The sequence below is a fragment of the Podarcis tiliguerta genome (assembly GCF_965153285.1).
Source record: "Podarcis tiliguerta genome assembly, chromosome: 7".
Taxonomy (NCBI): Eukaryota; Metazoa; Chordata; class Lepidosauria; order Squamata; family Lacertidae; genus Podarcis; species Podarcis tiliguerta.
In genome coordinates this window covers 2,664,631-2,691,950 of record NC_139540.1, presented here as the reverse complement: position 1 = coordinate 2,691,950, position 27,320 = coordinate 2,664,631, and the positions used below count along the sequence as shown (strand labels likewise).

At 47.7% G+C, this 27,320-nt stretch overlaps 1 protein-coding gene across 1 annotated transcript in view; it reads left to right on the top strand.

Moving 5' to 3' along the window:
- Positions 1-27,320, top strand: part of ZC3H3 (zinc finger CCCH-type containing 3) — a 268,495-nt gene that overhangs the window by 203,424 nt on the left and 37,751 nt on the right. The window contains exon 10 of the mRNA XM_083449010.1: positions 23,234-23,403. Coding sequence (XP_083305136.1) covers positions 23,234-23,403 — 170 coding nt within the window. The remainder of the gene's footprint in view (positions 1-23,233; positions 23,404-27,320) is intronic.

Here is a 27,320-nt window from a genome sequence, read left to right as displayed (position 1 = left end):
GTGGTGTGTGCTGTGATTCTCGGTTTGGCAAGAAGCAACCAGGGATAACTTAATGTTAAATTCTCTGAAAATCAGGGCTACCTCAGAGGTAAGGAATCTGCTTTTTCAATGAAACCAAGGGGGGTGATGAGAAACTTGCTCTCTTTGCAGCAGCAGTAATCTAGTTTTTTTAAAAATGGAACTGCTTTTAGATTTTTTTTTTAAAAAGTACTGGTTTTAATATAGATATGTGTTTGGTTTTTTGCTTATAATATTGCAAGTCACTTTGAGTTGCCATGGCAAAATTGCGACTAATACATTTAATAAAATCATCATCGTGGTTTTGTGGTTAAACGATATTCCGTAGTTTGTGCTGCATGAAAAACTGCTTTCCTTTTGTCCTGAATCTTTCAACATTCATTGGACGGTCTTAACCTCTTGCCTTACAAGAGAGAGAAAACCACTTTCTTCCTATCCACTTCCTCCACACCAAACATAATTCTCGACTTCTCTGCCATGTCCCCCCCACCCACTTAGCTCACCTTTCCCCGGAAACTCAGAAGCCCCAACTCTTGTCACCTTTCTTCACTGGGAAATTCCTTCATGCCCATGATGCCCTCTTGGGCTGCCCTTTCATTCATCTTTTCTAACCCTGCAATATGCGTTTCTCAGATGTGCAGTCACACACCTGCTGAGCCCACCTTTTATGTCCTTCTTTTGGGCGATGGGCTTTAGGGGGCAAACAGTAGGATAGTGCCTTTAAAGAATCCCTCTCTCCATACCTCCTATTGTTGTAGAGAGAGAGGCTGCTCCATCTGGGCCTTCTGGCGGTTCCCTCATTGCGAGAAGCAAAGCTACAGGGAACCAGGCAGAGGGCCTTCTCGGTGGTGGCATCCACCCTGTGGAACGCCCTCCCACCAGATGTCAAAGCGATAAACAACTACCTGACATTCAGAAGACATCTTAAGGCAGCCCTGTTCAAGGAAGTTTTTAATGTGTGACATTTTAGTGTATTTTTGGTCTCTGTGGAAGCCGCCCAGAGTGGCTGGGGAAACCCAGCCAGATGGGCAGGGTACAAATAATAAATGTTGTTGTTGTTGTTGTTGTTGTTGTTGTTATCTAGCATGGTCGCCATCAGCAGCCCTTGGCTCTAGGAGTTTGCCCCATCCGCTTTTAAAGCCATCAAGGTTGCTCGCCCCCATTGCCTCCTGTAGGAGGGAGTGCCATAGCTTAACTAAAAAAAATTAAAAGGTAAAGTGACCTCTGACCATTAGGTCCTGTCGTGGATGACTCTGGGGTTGCGGTGCTCATCTCGCTTTATTGGCTGAGGGAGCCGGCGTACAGCTTCCGGGTCATGTGGCCAGCAGGACTAAGCCGCTTCTGCCGAACCAGAGCAGTGCACGAAAACAGTACCTTCCCGCTGGAGCGGTACCTATTTATCTACTTGCACTTTGTGCTTTTGAACTGCTAGGTTGGCAGGAGCAGGAACCGAGCAACGGGAGCTCACCCCGTCGCGGGGATTTGAACCGCCGACCTTCAGATCGGCAAGTCCTAGCCTCTGTGGTTTAGACCACAGCGCCACCCGTGTTACATTTAAACAACTACATGTAAATAAATCCTCTCTTCTATCTGTCCTGGACCTTCCAACAAGAAATGGGCCTGGCTGAAAGAAGGCAGAATTGCTGCGGAATTTTGTGGCGGCAGGGCCAGCTGTGGCTTGTGGGGCGCCCATTTCAGGGACCGGCCAGACAGTGAGGGACCGGCCGGACTACTGTCTCCCAGGACCAGGAGAGGGGTGAAGAGGGAGGAGCAGGAGCAGGTTACACGCAGGTGAAGTCTGCTTCTGCTTGCATGCAGCTCGGGTGGTAGAGATGCCTAAGCTGAGGTTGTGGCGGGCAGGGGTCTCTCTGTCGCAACAGCTGCCTCAACAGGTGGACACCTAGGAGTAACTTGTGAGTGTTCTTTCGACAATACTGTGGTACCTTGGTTCTCAAACGCCTTGGTACTCAAACAACTTGAAACCCAAACACTGCAAACCCAAAAGTAAGTGTTCCGGTTTGCAAACTTTTTTCGGAAGCCGAACTGCTCTGTTTTGAAGGTTATGCTTCCATTTTGAGTGTTAACGCTGAGGTCTGTCTGTTTTTGCTATTTATTTTGCGGTTTTGTTTTTGCAGCTTTTTTTTGGTGACTGTGTGGAACCCAGTTCAGCTACTGATTGATTGATTGATTGATTGTGTGACTGCAATACAGTAATACCTCGGGTTAAAGTTGCTTCAGGTTGAGCGTTTTCGGGTTGTGTTCCGTGGCGACCCGGAAGTAATGGAACACGTTACTTCTGGGTTTCATCGCTCGCGCATGTACAGAGGCTCAAAATGACGTCGTGCGCATGTGCAGAAGCGACGAATCGCGACGTGCAGACGTGGGTTGCGTTCTCTTCAGGATGTGAACGGGACTCTGGAACGGATCCCGTTCATATCCAGAGGTACCACTGTACACTGTTTATTGTTTTCATTTTATGAATCAATGGTCTCGTTAGATAGTAAAATTCATGTTAAATTGCTGTTTTAGGGGTTGTTTTTAAATTTCTGGAACCGATTAATCCATTTTGCATTACTTCCTATGGGAAAGAGTGCCTTGGTTTGGGAACGCTTTGGTTTTGGAACAGACCTCTGGAACGGATTAACTTTGAGAACCAAGGTACCACTGTAGTTAATTCCTCACATTCCTCGCCTGACAGCACCGTGACACCCAAGCGGTTGCAGTATTGTGAAGGAACGCAGCCAGGGCTGGCACACACATGAGGCAAGGTGAGCCTACTGCCTCGGGTGGCAGGATCCCCCGGGGCAGCAGATCCCAGTTGTCAATCTTGATCCCCTGCTTTGTTCCCAATCGCTCATCCCTTCTTCCTTGGCTGGGGTGCATTTGTGTGTTAATTTGTGGTCCGCCTCAATTGCCAGAATGTACTGGGCCAGCCCTGAATGCGGCTTCCGTGTCTCAGGTGATGGCAGCCACTGGAAGCAGCCGAGACTGGCGTGGAGGCAAAGGTGACTTGAGGCCAGGGGACGTGCTTGCCCTACCTGTGGAGAAAGGTGTGGAGAAAGCAAAGGCAGGGGAGGTTTCCCCTTCCTCTCTGACAGCGCCAGAAAGTGGGCTCATCCAGCAAAGCTGATGGGTACGTCCGGCAAAAGGAAGATCTTCCTCACCTTGCTGGCTTGTGGAACTCGCTGCCACCAGATGTGATGGCTGCTAGCTTTAGAAGGGGGTTGGACAAATGACTAGAGAAGACAGAGGGGGAGGAGAAGTCTGCCAACGGCTGCTAGTCATGATGGCTGGAGGGAACCTCCAGGTTTCATCGGTGGTGGTAGGACAGCAATGGGTGGTTGCCTTCCAGTCCTGGTTCTGAATTCTACTGCTAGGGCATCTGGTTGGCCGCTGTGTATAACCCAGTGGGGTTACTCTTGTGCAACTAGGAGGAGGAGTTCCAGGGAGCACCTTGTGGTGTCTTGGTTAGAGGGTCAGGCTCTGAACTGGGAAAGGCCAGGGTTCGAATCCTCCCATTCACCAGGTAACCTGGGGCCAGTCACTGCCTCCCTCAGTCTAGCCTACCTGATAGGGTGGTTGTGGGGATTAAATGGGGGACACCAGCCTTCCTCAACCTGTGGGTCCCCAGGTGTTGTTGAACTACAATTCCCATCACCCCCAGCTAGCAAGGCCAGAGCTCAGGGATGATGGGAGTTGTAGTCGAACAAGATCTGGGGACCCACAGGTTGAGAACCGCTGATGTGCACCATCTTGAGCTCCTTAGAGGGAAATAAAAGTGGGGTATAGATGCACTGCAGATGGTGACAGCAGTCACAAAATTAAGAGACACCTGCTTCTTCGGAGAAAAGCAATGACAAACCTAGACAGCTTCTTAAAAAGCAGAGACATCACCTTGCCGACAAAGTTCCGTATAGTTCAAGCTATGGTTTTCCCAGTAGTGATGTCTGGAAGTGAGAGCTGGACCATAAAGAAGGCTGATTGCCAAAGAACTGATGCTTTTGAATTATGGTGCTGGAGGAGACTCCTGAGAGTCCATTGGACTGCAAGAAGATCAAACCTCTCCATTCTGAAGGAAATCAGCCCTGAGTGCTCACTGGAAGGACAGATCCTGAAGCTGAGGCTCCAAGACTTTGGCCACCTCATGAGAAAAGAAGACTCCCTGGAAAAGACCCTGATGTTGGGAAAGATGGAGGGCACAAGGAGAAGGGGACGACAGAGGACGAGATGGTGGGACAGTGTTCTCAAAGCTACCAGCATGAGTTTGACCAAACTGCGGGAGGCAGTGGAAGACAGGAGTGCCTGGAGTGCTCTGGTCCAGGGGGTCACGAAGAGGCGGACACGACTAAACGACTAAACAACAGCATAGATGCAATAAATAAATTTTGAAGTCAGGACACCTACATTCCAATCGAGAGGCGGCCATCAGTCAAAGGTGGGGAAGAGCAACACCTGGCGAGGACGCTCACGGAGGGACTCTGGAAGCAAAAGATTGCTAGCAGATTACCTTTTGCTAACGGCGTTTTGCAGCCGGACCCCTGGTTTTTGTGGCGGGAGACCTTCCCTCCGAGCCGAAGGCAGAGTCGATGGGGCAGCCTCTCTCCACAGCCACCGGTACAAGTCACCCAGGCAGCACGTGTACAATTATTTTAAAATATTCCAATTTAAATGAAAATATAAAAGAGATACTTAGAATATTTATTCTATTAGTGAACGTGCTTACCGCATCACTTCTGGAGTGTCAGAAAAACATTCTCCTACAGATGATGGATAGCAGCCCGTAATTATATCGGGGGGGTGGAATTGCTGAGCGTGCCATATTTAACTGGGGAGAGGAAATACCCAGCCTGGGCCATCGAGGGTTAATTTTATTCTCTAAATAATATAAAAAGTGCTGAGTCTGTTCCTTTTGCACAAAGTAGAAAGTCCTCAAATGGACCCCGGAGAGTTTATAATATTCTACTGAATCAAGTAAAAATGTTAACCTTGCTTCATAAAACGATGGCTTGTTAAAGATGCGCAGTCCCTTTTCTTGTGAATAATTTAGAAAGGGAGTAAATCTCTTCTCGTTCTGCCTTTCCCCCCACTCTTTCTCTCCCCTTTTCCTACTCTTGTGTCCGATATGCGGCAGGGCACAGCTGTCTGCAGTTTTAGCTTTTAAAAGGGCAGGCGAAGGCAGGGAGGCAGCTGAGGTCGGGCCTGGCGCTGCCCGTGTGTGTTTTAGAAACCCAGGGTGCCAATCCCACCTTCTGGGCACTGGGACTCTGTGCCAGGGACAGAGGTTCCCTTGAGAGATTCCCCAAGGGGCTCCCCACCCTTCGTGGAAAATGCCATTTGCTTCTGTCATGCTGAGATTAAGAACATTAAGAACAGCCTGCTGGACCAGCCCAGTGGCCCATCTTGGCCAACGTCCTCTTTTCACAGTGGCCAACTCTCCCCTCCTGGGGTTTCCAGCAGCTGTAATAATAATAATAATAATAATAATAATAATAATAATAATAATAATAATAATTTATTATTTATCATTTATACCCTGCCCATCTGACTAGGTGGCTCCCAGCAAAATATTAAAATACAATAATTCATCAAATATTAAAAGCTTCCCTAAATGGGACTGCCTTTTAAAAGTAAGATACAGTGGTACCTCTGGATGCGAACGGGATCCGTTCCGGAGCCCCGTTCGCATCCTGAAGCAAACGTAAGACGCGACTGTGCGGGTCGTGTTTTGCCACTTCCGTGCATGCGTGTGGTGTCATTTTGAGTGTCTGCGCATGCGTGAGCGGCGAAACCTGGAAGGGATGTGTTCCGTTACTTCCGGGTCGCCGCGGAGCGCAACGCGAAAATGCTCAACCTGAAGCGTATTCATCCCGAGGTATGACTGTAGTTGTTTCTGTCCTTGACATCTGACGGGAGGGCGTTCCACCGGGAGGGCACCACCACCGAGAAGGCCCTCTGCCTGGTTCCCTGTAACCTCACTTCTCGCAGCGAAGGAACCACCAGAAGGCCCTCAGCACTGGATCTCAATGTCTGGGCTGAACGATGGGGTGGAGAGGCTCCTTTGGGGATACTGGGCCGAGACTGTTTAGGGCTTTCAAGGTCAGCACCAACACTTTGAATTGTGCTCGGAAACATACTGGGTGCCAGTGTAGGTCTTTCAGGACCGGCTTTATGTGCTTCCATCCCCATCGTTCAGCCCGGACACTGAGGTCCAGCTCCAAGGGCATCTGGCCCTGCGAGAAGCGAGGCTACAAGGAACCAGGCAGAGGGCCTTCTCAGTAGTGGCGTCTGCCCTGTGGAATGCCGTCCCATCAGATGTCAAAGAAATAAACAACTATCTGATGTTTAGAAGACATCTGACGGCAGCCCTGTTTAAAGGTAAAGGGACCCCTGACCGTTAGGTCCAGTTGTAACCGACTCTGGGGTTGCGGCGCTCATCTCACTTTATTGCCCGAGGGATCTGGCATACAGCTTCCGGATCATGTGGCCAGCAGGACTGAGCCGCTTCTGGCGAACCAGAGCAGCGCACGGAAATGCCGTTTACCTTCCCACCTATTCATCTACTTGCACTTTGATGTGGTTTTGAACTGCTAGGTGGGCAGGAGCAGGGATTCGAACCGCCGACCTTCTGATCGGCAAGTCCTAGGCTCTGTGGTTTAACCCACAGTGCCACCCGCGTCCCTATCGCCACCTACGGGTGGGGTATGTATGTAAGTATGTATAAATTAATTAATTAATTAATTAATTAAAGGTGAAACACACACACACAGTCCTTTTTTTCTTTTTAAACAATGTTTAGGGGTACTCTAATTTTCCTGCTCATATTGAAATACTGTCCCTCACTGAGGCCTTAGATTCAAAAAATATTTAGGGGCATGCGTACCCCTGCGTATATAAACTTTGCTTCCAAATTAATTCCTGGCCGAGGGCGCTTCAGCTGATCCTGCCCTGTTGCAACCAAGGCAGCTGCCTGGCTGTGGCAGCCTCTCCTCCCTTCTCCTGCTGGTCCCTGATGCTGCCAGGATGAGCTCCGCTTCACCTCAGAAGCTGCATCCCTCACTTTTTCCTTCCTTTCTTTTCTGTGTGCCCTTTTTGTCTTTATGCAAGGCAGCCACTTAAAAAAAAAAGATCCGTTATTGTTTAGAATTCCTGGCCTGCTCTCTCTCCCTCTTCCGTTAAGGACCTTTTGAGAGTGTCTGCACGGGGCCTCTCTGGATTGTTAAATAAACCTTTGCTGATGCCGTGTGGTGTAATTTTGTGCTGTGCGGGGTTCTTGCGGAAAACGACGCCTGTTTTTCCGCCGCTGATTCCTTTGACTAGAAATCACCTCCTTGCATGAAGAAGATGAATTCCTCTCCTTTGTTCTTCCAGACTCAGGCTATCTCTTCTGCATTTGCCCCACGGAATAGAGGGAACCTTCCAGATAAATACAGCAGACGCCTTCTGTTTCGGCTCGTAAATGCCTGCCGAAAACTTTTCTATTCCATCATGCCCGCATGGGCAATTAAGAAGACGTCTCTCTGCAATATTTAGTTGATTTCCAATTTTAACTTCTTAAATATTCAGATACTAGAACCATTTGCAACAATTGTACATGTGGTTTCTGTTGGGCGGTTTTATGTACAGTTGTCACACGTGGCTCTTGTATTTGAATATTTTTAAGAACAAATGCTTAAACGGCTTTTAAAACCGGCTCGATGGTTAGTGGCTTTTCCTGGGGTCTCTTTGCAGCCTTAGTTCATCAGCAGATCACCGGCTTTGCATGTGAGGATCCCAGGTTCCTTTGAGAGCGTCTTCGAATACAGAGCTGCTTCCAGTGGAGACACGAGTGAGATAGATGGACCACATATGTTGCCCTCCTTAATCCCTCATCCAGTTTGCCCCACTTCTTTTAATGCAAAATATCCCAAAGGACCCCATTGGGACACTACAAGGGACTACAAGAGCCAGTGTGGTGTAGTGGTTAAGAGCGGTAGTCTCGTAATCTGGGGAACCGGGTTCGCGTCTCCGCTCCTCCACATGCAGCTGCTGGGTGACCTTGGGCCAGTCACACTTCTCTGAAGTCTCTCAGCCCCACTCACCTCACAGAGTGTTTGTTGTGGGGGAGGAAGGGAAAGGAGAATGTTAGCCGCTTTGAGACTCCTTAAAGGGAGTGAAAGGCAGGATATCAAATCCAAACTCTTCTTCTTTCACTGGCCTGGGATAGAGATGAACGTAAGGACACCCTAGTGCCCTGGGCATTATACATCTGGACCCGGATTGGAATAACATGGATCCAGTCTTGTTCTGAACCTCGGGAACAGGCTAGGCTCATGCCCACAGAAAGCAGTTCAAGGTACCGTATTTTTCGCTCTATAGGACGCACCGGACCATAGGAGGGGGAGAACAGGGAAAATTTTTTTTTATCTTGTTCTCCCCCTCTAAAACAAGGTGTGTTCAAGGTGCATTCACCCAAAGCCTCCAGAACGCAGCGGGAGTTACCACTGTGCTCTGGAGGCTTCAGGTGCTCTGGAGGCTTCAGCTTGGAAGCCTGGAGAGTGAGAGGGGGCGATGCGCACTGACCCTTCTCGCTCTCCGGGCTTCAGTGAAGGCAACCCAAAGCCTCTGGAGCACGGCGGGAGTTCCCGCTGGGCTCCGGAGACTTCAGGTTCCTTTTGACCTGCTCTTTGGGGCTGGCGGGGGGGAAGTGCTGCGGAGGCTTTGCGCAGCTAACCCCAAGCTAGAACAGCGAGACGGAGCACCTATTAGCCATGCAGCCTGCTTTTGCTCTATAGGATGCACACACACTTCCCCTTAATTTTTGGAGGGGAAAAAGTGCGTCCTATAGAGTGAAAAATACGGTAGCTGGTCTTCAGCAGCCACTGTGGGCTGTGGAGTGTCCTGAGTTCCTTGAAGCACTTGCTCCATTTTCTCTTTTTCTCTTTTTGAAATCATCTTTATTGATTTACATCATCTTACAAATACATTACAAATGGTTACGACAGAGTTAAACACAAAAATGACAAAAAATAAAAAAGGAACAAAAAATAATCAACAATAAGAAAAGAATATCAGTTATAGCATCAAATCTTATCCAATAAAGTCTTCTGGAAGAAACTTCCAATCATTCTCATTATACTTTTCCTGTTGTCTTAATTTTATCGCACAGTTTGTTTTGTAGCTTTTTCTGTATGTTTCTCTAAGATATTTACTCCATTTGTTTATTATACACAAGCATCATTCAATTCTGCTAGGATAATATCATTTCTACAATATAATCTTATATACTCCTTGACTAATTTCCATTCTCTGTATGCTTTTTGATTTGGGGCTCCTAACTTTTCCGGTCAGCTTTGCTAATTGAAAATACTCTAACATGAGTGATTGCCAATCTATTATTATTGTTGGTGTTGTTTCACATTTCCAACTTCTGGCTACAGGTATCCTTCCAGCCGTAATTGAGTACATAAACAGTGGTCTTGTGTTTTGCTTTATTTCTGTTGGCTCCGTTTTCTGAGGCCGCTTGGTGACTGTCTCTCAGCGGACCCATTTGAGTTGGCAGGGGAGAAAACTCCCAGGCCGTAGAGGCTGTTTCTGGATGTGCTTCTGTTTTGGGCGGGATCCTGTATCCGTCCCTCCTGCGCCGGAAGATGTGGCTGTTCTTGAGCCACACAGAGCATTTCTTCAGGCAGGAAACCGCCGGAAGTATTCTCTGAAGATGCCTGCTTTGGAGACCAGGGCTTTGTGTAATTGCAAAGCTTGCTCTCCCAGCCAAAGGCAGACTCCAGGTCTTTCCGGATCCCATCTGTTTGCAGCTTATGCTTCCCCCATCCAGGAGAAAGCAAACACACCTCTCTCTGCTGCTTTGCTCTGTGCTTTGATCATTTGGCCAGCCTTTTCCTGGATTAATCCACAGCTACAGCAGCGCAGGAGCAGCAGCAGCAGCGGAGGCGAGCGAGACGGAGGCCACCGATCGGAACAGAAGCTTTTGATTTAAAGGGCTTAGCAAACTCTCCGAGAGTCCCAAACAATCCCCGCCACTCTGGCTTTAACCTCCAAAGATTTCTGCAGAGATACCTCTTATTTACCCACCACCATAATGGCATAATGAGGGCCCCCACTGCTTCCTTAATATAACCGCTGCGTCTTCTGTGACTTTCAGACACTTATGCTGTAAATGTTGCTTATCAGTACAAATGGGAACTGTTTAATAGCTTGGGCAAGTTTTGATAAAAAAAAGAGAGAGAGAAGGGGGGAAAAACATCCTCCCCTTTGATAATAGTCTGTGATTATCTTCTCAGTGGCAGCAGCTTCACAGACACCTCCGTCCTCTGACTGCTGGTCTCCCTCCTGTGTTATTAACTCCTGCGGAGAATGTGCTCACAAGCCAGGGAGGAGTGGCGCTGGTAGCAGATAGCGAGGGCAAAGGCTGTGCCCAGGACTATGTGATCCACCCTGCCAATTCATTAACGGAGGCTGAAAGCCCCCAGCGTGGGTGTTACGTCCCTGCTAAAGGAGTCGGGCAGACGACACAAGTTACGGAGCACGCACGTGTTCCTTGCCGGAGGGCAAGCAGCGATTGCTGGCTTCATCAGCCAGGCTTGAGGTGCCTGTTGCTGGTTTCTGGGGCAGCATGTTTTGACTCCTGGTAATCATTGTGCCGTAACACACCCGGGGATGGAGTGCGATCCTCTCTGCCTCACAAGCCGCTCGCGTCGTCCTACTTTCCCTACGGCTCCTGGGTGTGTGTGTGCTGTGAGCAGGGCCTCTGAATGTTGCTGGAGACCTATAGATTGCGAGGTTTGTCGAATGGAGTTGTCACTCCCCCTGTGACAACCCCTTACAGAGGGGTTTGCATAGCCTGCTAATGGGAAGAAAGTGCCTCTAATGATGCTTTGTCCTGTGTGCTTCCAGGTGCTTCCAGGTGACCTATTTATTTATTCCGATCTGTTCATGGGGAGGTTAGATGACGTTGTATCAAGCAGATGTCTCCCCCCCCTTTTCATTTCTCTATCCTTATCTCAAAAAATGATGATGATTAATTAAATTTATATGTCACCCTTCATCTGAAGATGACAAAAAAATACAAAGTGAAAACACAAAATACATAACATAATGTATGTACTATGTATAAGGCGGTTGGAGGATGGATGGCGGCTAACAGATTGAGGTTGAATCCTGACAAGACAGAAGTACTGTTTTGGGGGGACAGGGGGAGGGCGGGTGTGGGGGACTCCCTGGTCCTGAATGGGGTAACTGTGCCCCTGAAGGACCAGGTGCGCAGCCTGGGAGTCATTCTGGACTCACTACTGTCCATGGAGGCGCAGGTCAATTCTGTGTCCAGGGTGGCTGTCTACCAGCTCCATCTGGTATGCAGGCTGAGACCCTACCTGCCTGAGGTCTGTCTTGCCAGAGTGGTGCATGCTCTAGTTATCTCCCGCTTGGACTACTGCAATGTGCTCTGTGTGGGGCTACCTTTGAAGGTGACCCGGAAACTACAACTAATCCATAATGCGGCAGTTAGACTGGTGACTGGGAGTGGCTGCTGGGACCACATAACACCGGTCCTGAGAGATCTGCATTGGCTCACAGTACGTTTCCGAGCACAATTCAAAGTGCTGACCTTTAAAGCTCTAAACGGTCTCGGTCCAGTATACCTGAAGGAGCGTCTCCACCCCCATCATCCAGTCCGGACACTGAGATCCAGCGCTGAGGGCCTTCTGGCGAGAAGTGAGGCTACAGGGAACCAGACAGAGGGCCTTCTTGGTGGTGGCGCCTGCCCTGTGGAACACCCTCCCTTCAGATGTGAAGGAAATAAGCAGCTACCCTATTTTTAAAAGACATCTGAAGGCAGCCCTGTTTAGGGAAGTTTATAATATTTAATGCTGTATTGTTTTTAAAACTTGATTGGAAGCCCCCAGGCGAGCCTCCCTGGGGAGACCATTCCACAAGCGGGGGCCACTGCAGATTTCTTTACTGAGGATTTTCGAACAGAGGTTGGGCATCCATCTGCCAGGGATTCTTCAGCTGTGATTCCTGCATTGCAGGGGGTTGGACTAGATGGCCTCTGGGGGTCCCCTTCCGACTTTACATTTCCATGATTCTGTGATTCCACTGAAATAAAAAATTAAGTTGTTATATGTATAATAAATGTTCATAAATGTACCAACCAAGCACATACATAGATATGTGGACCACATGTCTGGAGCAGCACAGGAAGACCGTCCTGAAACCATTTTGACTCCCAAAACTGACCAAATGTTTTCTCTGCAAGGAGGGAGGGGGTCAGGGAGCCTTCCCATTGTCTCAGGAATTGGGAAATCACCATCTCAAAGGAATGGCCAGACTACCAGGAAAGGCAATCAGATAAGGCATTATCAGATAACCTGGCAGACAGGAAAAACAAGAACATTCAAATTTCTGTTGTAGACCACCTTTTCTGTGATGTAGGTATGATGTTTGTGGTGGTGGTGGCTTTGAGCTACACCCCTTCTGTGATGTATGTATGATGTATGGAGGGGTGGTCTTGAGCTCCAGGGCAGGGAATTTAAAATGCCTATATAAGGGTGGGCACACCTTTGTTCTAGGTGCCTCCTCCGTCCTCCTGCATGTGAGGGGAGCACCCTGTTGCAACAGATCAATAAAGATCAGGCTTAACTAGCTGCTTTGCTTCTCAATATTCTCTGGTTGGCCTCTGTTATTTTCTCCGACCGATGGAGAACCTGCAAACAACTCTATAAGGGCTCTTGTGTCCCCCATAAGGGAATAAGGGCAGATTTTGTTTATTACAGCACGGAATTTCGCGGCTGGAGTCACGTGATCAAGGGGGATCCTGCCACCGCCACCAGCCTTATGGAATTATTTACGATTTGGGGCAGCCCCGCTTTTGTGGATTTCTCTCAGAGGCCATAGCAGCTCCTCTTTTAGGCCTTGTCGGGGCCTGAGATTCGGTCGCCGTCAGGCATCGTTTCCCCCCAAGAGTTTCACCGTCAGGGCTGCAAAGCAAATACGCTGTAGGAAAAGCCGCTGCAGATCGATAGCTGTAAGTTGACGCTTGGGCAGGCGGCTCTCAGGTCTCTTCCTCCGTTAAAGAATAGAACGAGGACGCCGTGCCCTATAAATATGTGGAGGCATCAGCAGAATCGGGAGGGCAAGGCCGCCAGATGCAGCCTCTGCTGCAAGGAGCAAACAGCATAAAAGGCTCGGCTGGAGGCAGCATTGAAAAGCTCCATTTGATGTATATTTAAAACTGCGTTTTTAAAACATGCATGAAATCACCCTCTGCGAAGTCACATTCAGTCACTAGGCCACTGGGCACATAACGCCAGGCCAAACCATGAGTAACATAAGTAAGTTGGCGTTCTTGTTATTAAATATACCAAGAAAAAAGCACACCAAGAACTCAGGCCAGCGTAAGTTTCAGCAGTGGGAGTGGTCCCTCCTCACAAGTCAATAGTCAATAGTAACAAAAACTAATCCATTCAAAAGTACCGTATTTTTTGTCCCATAGGACGCACCTAGTTTTTTTGGGGGAAATAGAGGTAAAAATTTCCCCTTTATTTCCCCCCCCCAAAAAAACCAGGTCGGGGAACAGTGGGATGGCGGTGCTGCGCCTCCCCGCTGTCCCCCGAGCTTGTGGGTCTGGCCGATGTCTGCCTGAAGCGCGGGGCGCTCTGCTTCAGGGCGCCCCGCGCTCCGTGCAGCAGGCTGCTATCCGCAGCCTAGGGAGCTCTGCGGGATTTCCCGCAGGGCTCCCCACGCTGAGGATGCCTGCCCGGCGCGAGGGGCGCTCTGCTTCAGGGCACCCCGAGTGCTGGGCTGCAGGCTGCTATCCGCAGCATGGGGAGCCCTGCGGGAGCTCCTGCAGGACTCCCCAAGCTGCAGATGTCTGCCCGGTGCGAGGGGCACTCTGCTTCAGGGCGCCCCGCACGCCAGGCGGCAGGCTGCTATTTGCAGCCTAGGGAGCCCTGCGGGAACTCCCGCAGGGCTCCCCAGGCTTGCTGATAGCTTCCTGAAGCCTGGAGAGCGAGAGGGGTCGGTGCGCACCGACCCCTCTCGCTCTCCAAGCTTCAGCGAAAGCCTGTATTCGCCCCATAGGACGCACACAGATTTCCCCTTCCTTTTTGGAGGGGAAAAAGTGCGTCCTATAGGGCGAAAAATACGGTATGTATTCTGTCAAGAATTACAAACTCAAGTAGAGATTACAAACTCTAACAGAGATTACAAACTCATAAAGATATGTATAACACAATAATTCGTTATAAAGATTTTCTCTTTCTCTCTCGACAATAACGTTGATCCTTATAATTTATCAGATGGAGACTCAGTTTCAATCATAAAGCAGAAGTCAGGAGTCAGTTATGGATCAGAAACCACAACAGGGCCCTGTTTCGATGTATTCACCTTCATCAGCTAATTTTTAAAGGGTTAGAATCATAGAATCCTAGAGTTGGAAGAGACCACAAGGGCCATCGAGTCCAACCCCCTGCCAAGCAGGAAACACCATCAGAGCACTCCTGACATATGGTTGTCAAGCCTCTGCTTAAAGACCTCCAAAGAAGGAGACTCCACCACACTCCTTGGCAGCAAATTCCACTGTCAAACAGCTCTTAAGCTGGGTTGTGTAAGTTTGAAGACTTTCGGATAAATATATCCTGTTATTTTCTACGTTTCTCAGGGATAACAACTACGTGTGCGTAGATCAACGTGTATCTTGAGCTTTTCTGTGCGTTCAGACTTTGCCTGAACTAGGATCTAGGAAATGTGTGGCTCCCTGGGCTGGAGACGGCAGCTGCAACATCCTCTCTCTGCTGCTGCATCCTGAGGCTAAACCACGTCTGAATCCGGACTCACGTTTTGTCTTGCTCCAGACAAACCGAGTAGTCAACCCTGCTTGCAACTGCTATTTTAGGCTCCGCAGTTGGCCGTCAGCATTGCTCTCCAATATTAGAATATAAGTGAAAATCACGAAAACTAGTTTGACACATACACCACCGTTGCTTTGTAAGTGGAGTTTGGAAGGACCCTTCCGTGCGATTGCTCTGTGGGCCAGATAAATTTGCCCATTCTCCTTCCTCTGAGTCAAAGATGCTTAGGCTGGGTTGCCTTCCTGGTTTTAGTGGCAGGAAGCAGGAATTCCGAAAGCTGCTTCCATCTGTGGCCAATTATTTTGAAGAGGGGGGAAAGCCATCAGAGAGGCTGTTTACTAGCTGTCAGTTCCAAACTGCCTTGGGAAAGCCTTCCCTCCAGCCCTGTCGTAAGCCACCTTGAGCCCCAGCCTGGGATGAAGGTGGGATATACACAAAGAAGAAGAAGAAGAAGAGTTTGGATTTGATATCCCGCCTTTCACTTCCTTTAAGGAGTCTCAAAGCGGCTAACATTCTCCTTTCCCTTCCTCCCCCACAACAAACACTCTGTGAGGTGAGTGGGGCTGAGAGACTTCAGAGAAGTGTGACTGGCCCAAGGTCACCCAGCAGCAGCAGGTGGAGGAGCGGAGACGCGAACCCGGTTCCCCAGATTACGAGACTACCGCTCTTAACCACTACACCACACTGGCTCTCCATCACCAGCATCACCTTTGTGGTTCCTTCCAACTCTGCAATTCTATGATCATCACCATGAGGACAGAATGGTGGTCAGGATGAGCTCCTTTGGCCTTTCCCAGCATCTGGGCTCATCTTCCATCCTTCTCACCCGCCACTGTCCTGAGGCTCAACTTTCCTTTCTGCCCCCTGCCCTGCACTTCCTGACGGATCTTCTTCTCCTCTCTTCCCTCCCCGATTCCCTATTTTCTTTTTTTCTTTTTATGGTGCAACCTGCTAGCTGGCCGCGGTCCTGCTGGGGGCGGTAAAATTAGCAGCACCGACAGGTGGGCCGGATCGGGTGACCCAAGGAATGAGGTCGCTCCCTTACAACGCTAAGCCCTCCTCTTCACCTCGGATGACATGTGGAGGAGTAACCGAATCCTCGTGTTTTGTTGGGTGTTAACGGAGCCGGCCGGGACGGAACATAAGCGCATGGCTCTTTCCGCCGTGCAACCGGACAGAAAACCGGGCGCAAAGGGGCAGATCTTTGTCCGTGCCCCCTCTCCGGGGCACCAGCGACCCCCGGCTCCCACACCAAAGAAGCGCCCCTTTCCTCGGAGGATGCTGAGCTGCGCCGCAATCCCCTTTGCCTTTCCCGTGACCCAGGACATCCTCTCCCCAGAAGTAGGAGGCTGTTGCTCTGGAGGGAGGGAGGCCAAAAAAGGTGTCGTCATCGGCGGAGGCTCAGCCAAGCTCAGAGCAGTGTGGAAAAGTCATTAGAAACTTGAGAATAGGACACAGCCTTGGAATTAATTACACACACACACACTCACATACACACACGGTTTGTTTTCTTTATAGATGTAGGGACTTGAAAAGAAGATGGTAAACAGAGCCTAATGCAATTATTGGCTGGGGAGTATCTTTTAGGGGGTGTGGGGGTAGAGAGTGCCAGGATTTGACCGGGTCTGTGTGTTTGGAGAAGATCTGAGGTGTCAGAGGAGGCACAAAGATATCTCAAACGGGACAAAGTTCTGTGATTTGAAGAGAACGGGACCGGAAAAGAGGATGAGCGCCATTGAGATGCCCCAGCAGGATTTGGCCCTGTCCTTTGGGCATGGGAGTATTTTTAGCTCTGGCCTGACGTACTCACTTGGACGGACTCTGTGTAGCACTTGGGGAGAAAAGCCCTCACTTCTTGGGTGGGGAGTGTTGCCTTTATAAAAACATCTTGCTGCAATTATTTAGATCCTTGAAATGCATTTGAAATCTCTATATGTGTGCACAATACAATAATAATAATAATAATAATAATAATAATAATAATAATAATAATAATAATAATAATAATAATAATAATAATTTATTTATACCCCGCCCATCTGGCTGGGCAGCTTCCAACCAAATATTAAAAACAATACAGCATCAGACATTAAATACTTCCCTAAACAGGGCCGCCTTCAGTTGTCTTTTAAAAGTAAAATAGTTGTTTATTGCCTGTGGGAGGGTGTTCCACAGGGCGGGTGCCACTACCGAGAAGGCCCTCTGCCTGGTTCCCTGTAACTTGGCTTCTCGCAGGGAGGGAACCACCAGAAGGCCCTCGGTGCTGGACCTCAGTGTCCATGGTGGAGACGCTCCTTTGGGTATACTGGGCCGAGGCCGTTTAGGGCTTTAAAGGTCAGCACCAACACTTTGCATTGTGCTCGGAAACGTACTGGATGAAAACAAACAAAAAACAAACGTAGCTGTGATGGCTGTGTTCTGCTTGAACAGCTGGAGGCAGCAGTGGTTCTGAGCAGCAGCTGATGGAAAACACAGGAGGGGAGAATGCTTTTTTGTGCTGGAATCCTGGTTGCGGGTGTCTCCTGCGGACATTTGGTTGGCCACTGTGAGAACAGGATGCTGGACTCGATGGGCCGTTGGCAGGTTCTTTTTATGTTCCTAACCACAATACTGCTTGCAACATCTTTCCTCAACCCAGTGTCCTCCAGATGCTCTGTGCTAGAACTCCCAGGCGCATCCAGCCCTTGCACAGCCTCAGCTGCTGCAGATGATAGGGAGAATTAGGATGGGCGTAATGTCAGAAGGAAGCTCCGTGGCGGAAAGAAAGAGAGAGAGAGAGATGGCTATGGGAGAGGAAGGGAAATGGAAATGAATGGGGCTTTCATGGCTGTGTGTGTGACTTTCATGGAATCATAGAATTGTAATTATTATTATTATTATTATTATTATTATTATTATTATTATTATTATTTTCTATTTATACCCCGCCGTCCCCAGCCAATACCGGGCTCAGGGTGGCTCACAACCAATAATAAAAACAAGTTGATTAAAATATAATTTAAAAGATTAAGATACAACATTAAAACATTAAGTTGCAGCCTCTTCACAGGAGGAGAAAGGAAAAAGAAAGAGGGGGAGTGAATCAAACTGATTTTAAGCCAAAGGCCAGGTGGAACAACTCTGTCTTACAGGCCCTGCGGAAAGAAATCAGACCCCGCAGGGCCCTGGTCTCATGAGACAGAGTGTTCCACCAGGCCGGAGCCAGTGTTGAAAAGGCCCTGGCTCTGGTTGAGGCTAATCTAACTTCCTTAGGGCCCGGGACCTCTAGGGTGTTGCTATCTATGGACCTTAAGGTCCTCCGTGGGCCATACCAGGAGAGGCGGTCCTGTAGGTATGAGGGTCCTAGGCCGTGAATTGTAGTCAGGCGGGACCCCTGGGGGACATCTAGTCCAACCCCCCGCAATGCAAGAATCTCAGCTGCAGAAGCTCTGACTGGTGGCCATCCAGCTTTAGTTTCAGAACCTCAAATGAAGGAGAGACCACCACCTCCCAAGGTCATCCATTCTCCTGCTGAATAGCTCTTCCCATCAGAAAGTTCTTTCTATTTTCTTTCCATTTGAAGACATGGGTTCAAGTCCTACTCTCTGGAACAGCAGAAAACAAGCTTGCTCCATCCTCCGTGTATTCAGATATTTGAGGATGGCTACCATATCTCTCATCGTCATGATTTTATTCGTATGCCGCCTTTCCACAGTTAAAACAATGCTCAAGGCAGCTTACAATATGAAAAGATTTACATAATTACAAACACAGCAAAGCAGTCATAAAAATAAATGAAACACATTAAAAGCTAAATAACCAACAATTTACACATGAAAATAAAGATGCAAAAAGTTCGCATCAGTAATAGCAGTTAATATCAGTAATAATAATATATCATTTAATAATAATTTTATAATAATAATATATTTATAATATATTGTATTTATAATATAATAATATATTTATAATAATATATTTAATTATTATTTATACCCCGCCCATCTGGCTGGGTTTCCCCAGCCACTCTGGGCAGCTTCCAACAGAATATTAAAATACAACAGTCTATTACACATTAAAAGTTTCCCTGAACAGGGCTGCCTTCAGATGTCTTCTGAACAACAGCAGAAGCTCCTAGCAAAAACTCCCAATGAAACTTCCCCCAAAATGCCCCAGTCCTCTTTGGGCAGCAGCCGCAGCCCTTATGAGGCCAGTCAGGCCCTGCCCTGGACCAGGTGGAGAGAGGCAGGAGCGGGGCCCTCAGGCACTCAGCGGGGGAGTCTCCAGGTTAAGCATACCCGACTCCTTCAACCGTTCCTCATAAGGCTTGGTTTCCAGATGCCTTGATCATCTTGGCTTCATGGTGCCCATCAGCTGGCCTTAGATGGTGGCCTCTTTCATCAAAACCTCTTCAGGTGCCCTTTCCTACGTTTGCTTCTTGGGATCACCAGCCAGATGCTTGGTGCTGAGTTCTCCATTTCATCCTCTTGCATCTCCCCATCTTCCGTTTCAGTCTCTTCTCTCCCGTACCCAACTTCACCCTGGATTTTGGGTGGCCTCTGTAGGTGCCTCAAGGTTGCTCCAACTCAAAGCTCTTCTCTGTCCCTGTTCACAAAAGACGCTTTCAGTCAGCCTGTTTATTGAATTTTCACCCTGATTTGTTTGAAGGGAGATTGGGCTTACGCAGAATCCGATCATTGTTCTGTCTAACTCAGTACTGTCTACTCTGACTGGCAACAACTCTCTAAGATTTACAGACAGGAGTCTCCCAATCCTACCTGCTGGCGATTGAACCCAATGCCTTCTGCAAACGTAGGCTATTTAATCAGCATTTATTCTGATTTTATTTGCAGGGAGGTTAGACGACGTTGCGTCAAAGTGTTATCCCTCCCTTGCATTTTCCTGTCTCTTTTCTTATAGCAAAAAGTCTTATTTGGGGGGGGGGGTGTTGCACAAGACCAGCTGTAATTGTGCAACCTGAATTCGCCACTGTGCATCTGAATCTCACTCCAAAATAGCAGCAGGCTGAGAGCACCCAAAGCCTCTCTCTCTGTCTGTCCCTGTTGAAGCATATTGGCTAAATTGAACCATCCAGTAAAGGTCAGAGCTTGGGCTTGGCTTAACACTTCAGTGTCTTGGGGGGGGGTGGCTGAAAAGGGCAGAGGTTGCATGGCCCACAGCTGTAGGACTCCATTTCTCAATGGAAAGAGCACCTTTTCGTACGAGGGCTGCTTGTACCGAAACCGCACGTTTAAAGCGCATTAGTTCCCCCAAAGGAACACAGGAACCAATGTTTGTTGATGGTGCTGGGAAACTGTACCGTATTTTTCGCTCCATAAGATGCACCAGATCATAAGACGCACCTAGTTTTTAGAGGAGGAAGGGGGGAAAGCCCCGTTTTTGGGGGGGATCAGCTCACAGTTGTGCAGCTTCTTTTGCAGAGGGGGAAAGCCCCCTTTTTTGAGGATCCGCTCAAAGTTGTTGAGCTTACTTTGCAAATCCTGTTTTTATGGGGTTCAACTCACAATTCTGCAGCTTCTTTAGGAAAGGAAAGGGAGCCATTTCTACAGTTTCCAGATTATCTAATCAGCCAGTCCCATGTCGCTGGGGAACCAAACAGCCTCCGTCTGCAGAACATTCAACAATGGAGGGCTGGGCAAGGGGCCGGAAAGGGAGTCAGCAATCGACCACACATTCGCTCCATAAGACGCACAGACATTTCCCCTTACTTTTTAGGAGGAAAAAAGTGTGTCTTATAGAGCGAAAAATGCGGTAGTTCTCTAAGTTGCCAGTATTCTTTGGGGGAAGTTTATGTGCCATGCCAGACACTCTGACTTTGCAATTCATTTTAATGCTTTTAACCACCCAATGAAACTGCATTTGTTGTAGTAATTAATATGGACTACAATATCCAATGCACCTATTTTATTATTATAATAATAATAATAATAATAATAATAATAATAATAATAAATTTTTATTTATACCCCGCCCTCCCCAGCCAAGGCCGGGCTCAGAGCGGCTTACAAGCAATAATAAAAACAAGATGAGCAATAATAATCCCTTTTTAAGGGATGCATTAGAGGCAGTGTGGCGTAGAACCCAAAATACTGTATTTCTTCAACTGATGGTGTAAATTGTGACTTCCAATCCATCATGCCAAAAACTGAGTGAAGTCCCGCCCAAGTCATGCTTTGCTGTCCATCTTTTGATTCCGAATGGGGCCTGGCATCCAAACACCAGAGACTGGCACCCCCACCATGGGAACCTCAATGCCAAGTTTGGCAACGGTATCTCAAGAGGCAGCCAAACCTTTGCCCCAAAACGGACAGTGTCACACTGAGGTCCATCATCTTTATTCAGAATGGCGCTCAGCATACAAACGTTGAAGGAAACTGCTCCCACCGATCTCAGGAAACCTCTTGCCAATTAAAAGCCCTAACGAGATCTTGCCAGCAGGCTTTTATAATTCAGATTGGAAGGTAAAAAGGTCAGGATTAAGCTAATGGTAGAGGTCAACAGCATATGCCTAGCTGACTCGAATCCCAGAATTTAACGGGTTTGGGTAAGGGTCGATGGCAAGGTCCAATTCTAGACTGTAAGCTCCTTGAGGCAGGGACCTGTCTTCTTCTCTTTATAAAACCCCGCACCAATTGGTTGCCCTATAAATAATCGGCGAGGCCCTGTAAATAACCACTGGCCTCTGAACAAAAGCACCAAGCTTGGCCCTTACGACAGCGTCTGCGAATCTTGCACTCTGTGCATCTTTCATCTTGACCACAAAAGATCCTCGCACCGCAACCGGCGTGTTAGACTTGTTGAAGTGTTTCTGCCACGGGGCTCTTTGCCTTTTTTACTCCAGTAGCCCAGACTTAGGCCCCTAATCCGGACTTCTTCCACTTCAGAGACCAGAGCAGACGGCAGATGTCCCCGCAGTCGCAATGAAATGTCAAGGCGCTTGTCTTTGCCTGATGACGACCAGGGAGCCATTGGCACCCACTTGACAAGCCTTCTCAGAGCAAAGCAGTCGAGGGAAGCTGCTCAGAGAGGTTCTGGCTGCAGCTATTTTGGGTGGGAGCAGTTCGGTCAGCTCAGGTCACAGAATGAAATACAAGCCTGAAAAAGAAGAAAAAAGAAGGAGGCAGTGCCGTCATGGATTGCATATACAGTTTACACCAACGCTTAGCTGGGCGCCTGTCCAGTTAAGGTGACTTCGCGAAGGCAGGTGGTGCGCCCACTCCACGCCTGAATTCATGCGCGCTCTCATGCTCAGGTCTGTATATGTGCTTGGGCATTTCAACTCAGCATTGCACATCTAGTGATGCCAAAGCTGGGAAGATTCAGTACAGAATAGAAGAATGCGCTTATACAAGCAGAGCATAGTGAAACTGTGGAGCATAGGGATGTGGTGGCGCTGTGGTCTAAACCACTGAGCCTCTTGGGCTTGCTGATCAGAAGGTTGGCAGTTCAAATCTGCAACTGTGGTGAGCTCCCGTTGCTCCGTCCCAGCTCCTGCCAACCTAGCAGTTTGAAAGCACACCAGTGCAAGTAGATAAAATAGGTACCACCATGGTAGAAAGGTAAACGGCGTTTCCGTGCACTCTTGTTTCCGTCACTGTGTCCCATTGCGCCAGAAGCGGTTTAGTCATGCTGGCCACATGACCCGGAAAGCTGTCTGTGGACAAACGCCAGATCCCTCGGCCTGAAAGCAAGATGAGCGCCTCACCCCATAGTCGAATTTGACTGGACTTAACCATCCAGGGGTCCTTTACCTTTTGCAGCTATTTGTGAAATATCGATATTATATCACAACTTTCCTTGCTGCTTTGGTAGTGAGTACACACTGACTAAAACAAAATTAAATCTTCGCTTCGTATAACTAGTGAAGGGGAACCATGAACTTTCAAAATGCTCCTCCGTTTGTGTCCTGTCCTTTAATTTTCCTATTTCTGTAAGTAGAGACATTTTTGTGATGTACCGTGTTTTCTGAAGCCGTTCTCGCCTTGTGGGGTGTTCTGAAGTGTGCAATTGAGTGCCTCATAATATTTTACACTAAATCAGCCTCAATTGTCTCTCCGCTGCACACACTGCACATGTTTGCGGCCTTCATTCCCTGCACCTCTGTAGATTTGTTGAAAGTGCTGGAGGATTTTGTTAATTCCCTTGGTTTGCAGCCGGTCCCATACTGAAGACTTCTGGGGCGGACAGTAAGACTACCAACAATGGGTGCAAAACAGTTACCAAAGTGTATAGTAGCTTTAATCAAAAAGCTGCTCCGTCGACGGCTTGTATACCCAGCCAGCCAGATAGCTGAGCATGTCTTCAGATGCCAGAGCCTCTTGCTCCTTTGCCAGCCTGCACAGTTGATGCCAACTCTTTGCTTTGCTTTTCAGTGCAAGAAGAAGCACACCCTGGTGTGTCCGGACTTCTCCAAGCACGGAGTCTGCCCCAAGGGATCCCAGTGCAAATTGCAGCACCCACAGAGAAAACACCTGGCCAGGCAGCCCAGTGCCACAGACACCTCCTTCCAGCGGGCATGCTCAGCGCCCAAGCAGACTTCCAGGTAAGAAGGCCCAGCGGCCTGAGAACTGCCATCCTCTCTCCTGGTTACAAGCCTCTTACCTATTACAGGATACTTTCTGTTCTTGAAGAAGCAGCGGAAGGGACACCTCTCTCACCCACCCCCTTAATTTCCTGGCTGTTCAGCTCATCTCATATGCGGCCTAGGACCCACGTACCTACGGGACCGCCTCTCCTGCTATGCCCCACGGAGGACCTTAAGGTCCACAAACACTTTGGAGGTCCCAAGCCTCAAGGAGGTTAGATTGGTCTCAACTAGGGCCAGGGCCTTTTCAGTACTGGCCCCAACTTGGTGGAACGCTCTGTCACAAGAGACTAGGGCCCTGCGGGACTTGACGTCTTTCCGCAGGCCCTGCAAGACAGAGCTGTTCCGCCTGGCCTTTGGCTTGGACTCGGTCTGACCTTTATGTTTCCTTCCCCTTATGGTCTTGATTTATCAGCTACTTTAAAACGAGGCTGCATTTTAAATTGCATTTTAACCTGTATTTTAAATTGCCCCCCCTCTTTTCCCCCTATTATGTTTTTACTGTGATTTTATTGGTGTTAGCCACCCTGAGCCTGGCTCTAGGCGAGGTATAAATAAAATGTATTATTATTATTATTATTATTATTATTATTATTATTATTATTATTATTATTATGAGTGCCAGCAGAGTGTCAGACTCTGACCTGGGAGACTGGAATTCAAATCCACGCTCAGCCAGCCATGAGGCTCGCTAGATGTGAACTTCTCCCAATCGCTGCTTCTCACCCTAGCCTACCTCATTGGGTCGTTGTGAGGATTAAATGAGGAGGGGTAGAAAACCATGCACGTCACTTTAGAGAGGGGAAAAGGTGGTATATGATTGCAGTGCAGCAGCGTGCAATAGCATGCAAGTGATACATCTGCTCAGATACATCAGTGTGGTGTAGCGGTTAAGAGCGATGGACTCGTAATCTGGGGAACCGGGTTCGCTTCCCCGCTCCTCCACCTGCAGCTGCTGGGTGACCTTGGGCCAGTCACACTTCTTTGAAGTCTCTCAGCCCCACTCACCTCACAGAGTGTTTGTTGTGGGGGAGGAAGGGAAAGGAGAATGTTAGCCGCTTTGAGACTCCTTAAAGGGAGTGAAAGGCGGGATATCAAATCCAAACTCTTCTTCTTCTTCAGACCCGAGGAAGGAGATTATGCATCTTCCTTCCTTCCTTCCTTCCTTCCTTCCTTCCTTCCTTCCTTCCTTCCTTCCTTCCTTCCTTCCATTTGCTGCCAAGGAGTGTGGTGGAGTCTCCTTCTTTGGAGGTCTTTAAGCAGAGGCTTGACAACCAAATGTCAGGAGTGGTGTTTCCTGCTTGGCAGGGGGTTGGACTCAATGGCCCTTGTGGTCTCTTCCAACTCTATGATTCTATGATTCTCTCTCTCTTTCCTTGCAAAACCCAGCAAGCAGGACACTGTTCTCCTCCCCCTGAAATTAGCTTTGCCCCTTCTCTCCCCTTCTGCTCCCTATTTCTCTAGCTGCTGCTCTGTAGGTAACACCATTGTAGAGTCTGTGAAACAGCACAAGGAGATGGGAGGGTGTCATCCTGGCACAGCGAGGCCCTCGCACAGTGGCAGACGCCGAAGGACACAGCACCTTTACGGCTGTGCCGGAGACTTGAACGCGTCAGCAGGCATCAGCATAAACGCAGAGAGCGCCTCGTTAGAGGTCATTGTCCCAGGTGCCCTTGGGGGCCTATTGATCATCTCATTGTCATAATGCCGCCACCGCAGGCTCCCTCCTTCCCAGCTGTGCACCCTTAACTCTGGGAGCAGAGGCACTTTTAACTCTGCGTTGGCCAGGGCGGGCAAGGCAACCCCAGCTTAGTCGTGCATCCTGGTTCCTCCACCTGCTCACAGGGAGGGATGGGAAGGAGATGGAATTCAGGTTGCATTCAAAGGCGAACCTACCTAATGCACACTTCCAGTCCGTTTTTGAGAGCAGAGATCACATTTGCTGATTCTGGAGCCCTGCGTCTGCTTCTGCTCAGAATCGTAGGCACCAGTGATAGATGATAGATATAGATAGATAGATAGATAGATAGATAGATGATAGATAGATAGATAGATAGATAGATAGATAGATAGATGATAGATAGATAGATAGATAGATAGATAGATAGATAGATAGATAGATGATAGATAGATATAGATAGATAGATAGATAGATAGATCTATCAGGTTGCATGATAGATAGATAGGTGATAGATAGATGATAGATAGATAGATAGATAGATAGATAGATAGATAGATAGATGATAGAGATAGATAGATAGATAGATAGATAGATAGATAGATAGATAGATAGATAGATGATGGATAGATAGATAGATGATAGATAGAGATAGATAGATAGATAGATAGATAGATAGATAGATAGATAGATATAGATAGATGATAGATAGATAGATAGATAGATAGATGATAGATAGATGATAGATAGATAGATAGATAGATAGATAGATAGATAGATGATAGATAGATAGATATAGATAGATAGATAGATAGATCTATCAGGTTGCATGATAGATAGATAGGTGATAGATAGATGATAGATAGATAGATAGATAGATAGATAGATAGATAGATAGATAGATGATAGAGATAGATAGATAGATAGATAGATAGATAGATAGATAGATGATGGATAGATAGATAGATGATAGATAGAGATAGATAGATAGATAGATAGATAGATAGATAGATAGATAGATAGATAGATATAGATAGATGATAGATAGATAGATAGATAGATAGATAGATAGATGATAGATAGATGATAGATAGATAGATAGATAGATGGAATTCAGGTTGCATGATAGATAGATAGGTGATAGATAGATGATAGATAGATATAGATAGATAGATAAATAGATAGATGATAGATGATAGATAGATGATAGATAATGTTTTTAACATACCATTTTCAACAGTAATTAAACATACTTTTACATCTTATTCAGGTTTTTTTTACTTCCATGAGTCCTGTCTGAAAAATTTTCCACTCTAATCTCTTAGTATGCATTTCTTATCTTCCCTATTACATTTCAAACTCATAACAAATATCTCTATCTTTTTTTTCTACTTTGCAACACTTGGTATATTTCTCCTTACAAAACTTATTGTAGTCCTACTAGCGTGATTTGTTGATTACAGTTTCTCTTCAAATAATTCATAAAGTGGTACCTCTGGATACGAATGGGATCCGTTCCGGAGCCCCGTTTGCATCCTGAAGTAAACGTAACACGCGTCTCCGTGTGTGCGGGTCATATTTCGCTGCTTCCGCGCATGCGCGCGCGGCAAAACTTGGAAGTAACGTGCAACCCGAAAATACTTAACTTGAAGCTACTTCAACCCGAGGTATGACTGCATATTTCTTCCAATCTTCTGTAAATCTCTGGTCCCACAGGTTTCGAATCCGTCCTGTCATTTTGTCCAATTCTGCATAGTCCATTAATTTCGCCTGCCATTCTTCTTTGTCGATCACTTGACATTCTAGTTAGACCTCACCTTTTCCTCCAAGGAGCTCAAGGCAGTATATGCATAACACCCCCCTCCTCGTTTTAGCATTAACCCGGGGAAGAGTGACTAGTGGGGTGCCACAGGGTTCTGTCTTGGGCCCGGTCTTATTCAACATCTTTATCAACGACTTGGATGATGGACTCACGGGCATCCTGATCAAATTTGCAGATGACACCAAACTGGGAGGGGTGGCTAACTCCCCAGAGGACAGGATCACACTTCAAAACGACCTTGACAGATTAGAGAACTGGGCCAAAACAAACAAGATGAATTTTAACAGGGAGAAATGTAAAGTATTGCACTTGGGCAAAAAAAATGAGAGGCACAAATACAAGATGGGTGACACCTGGCTTGAGAGCAGTACATGT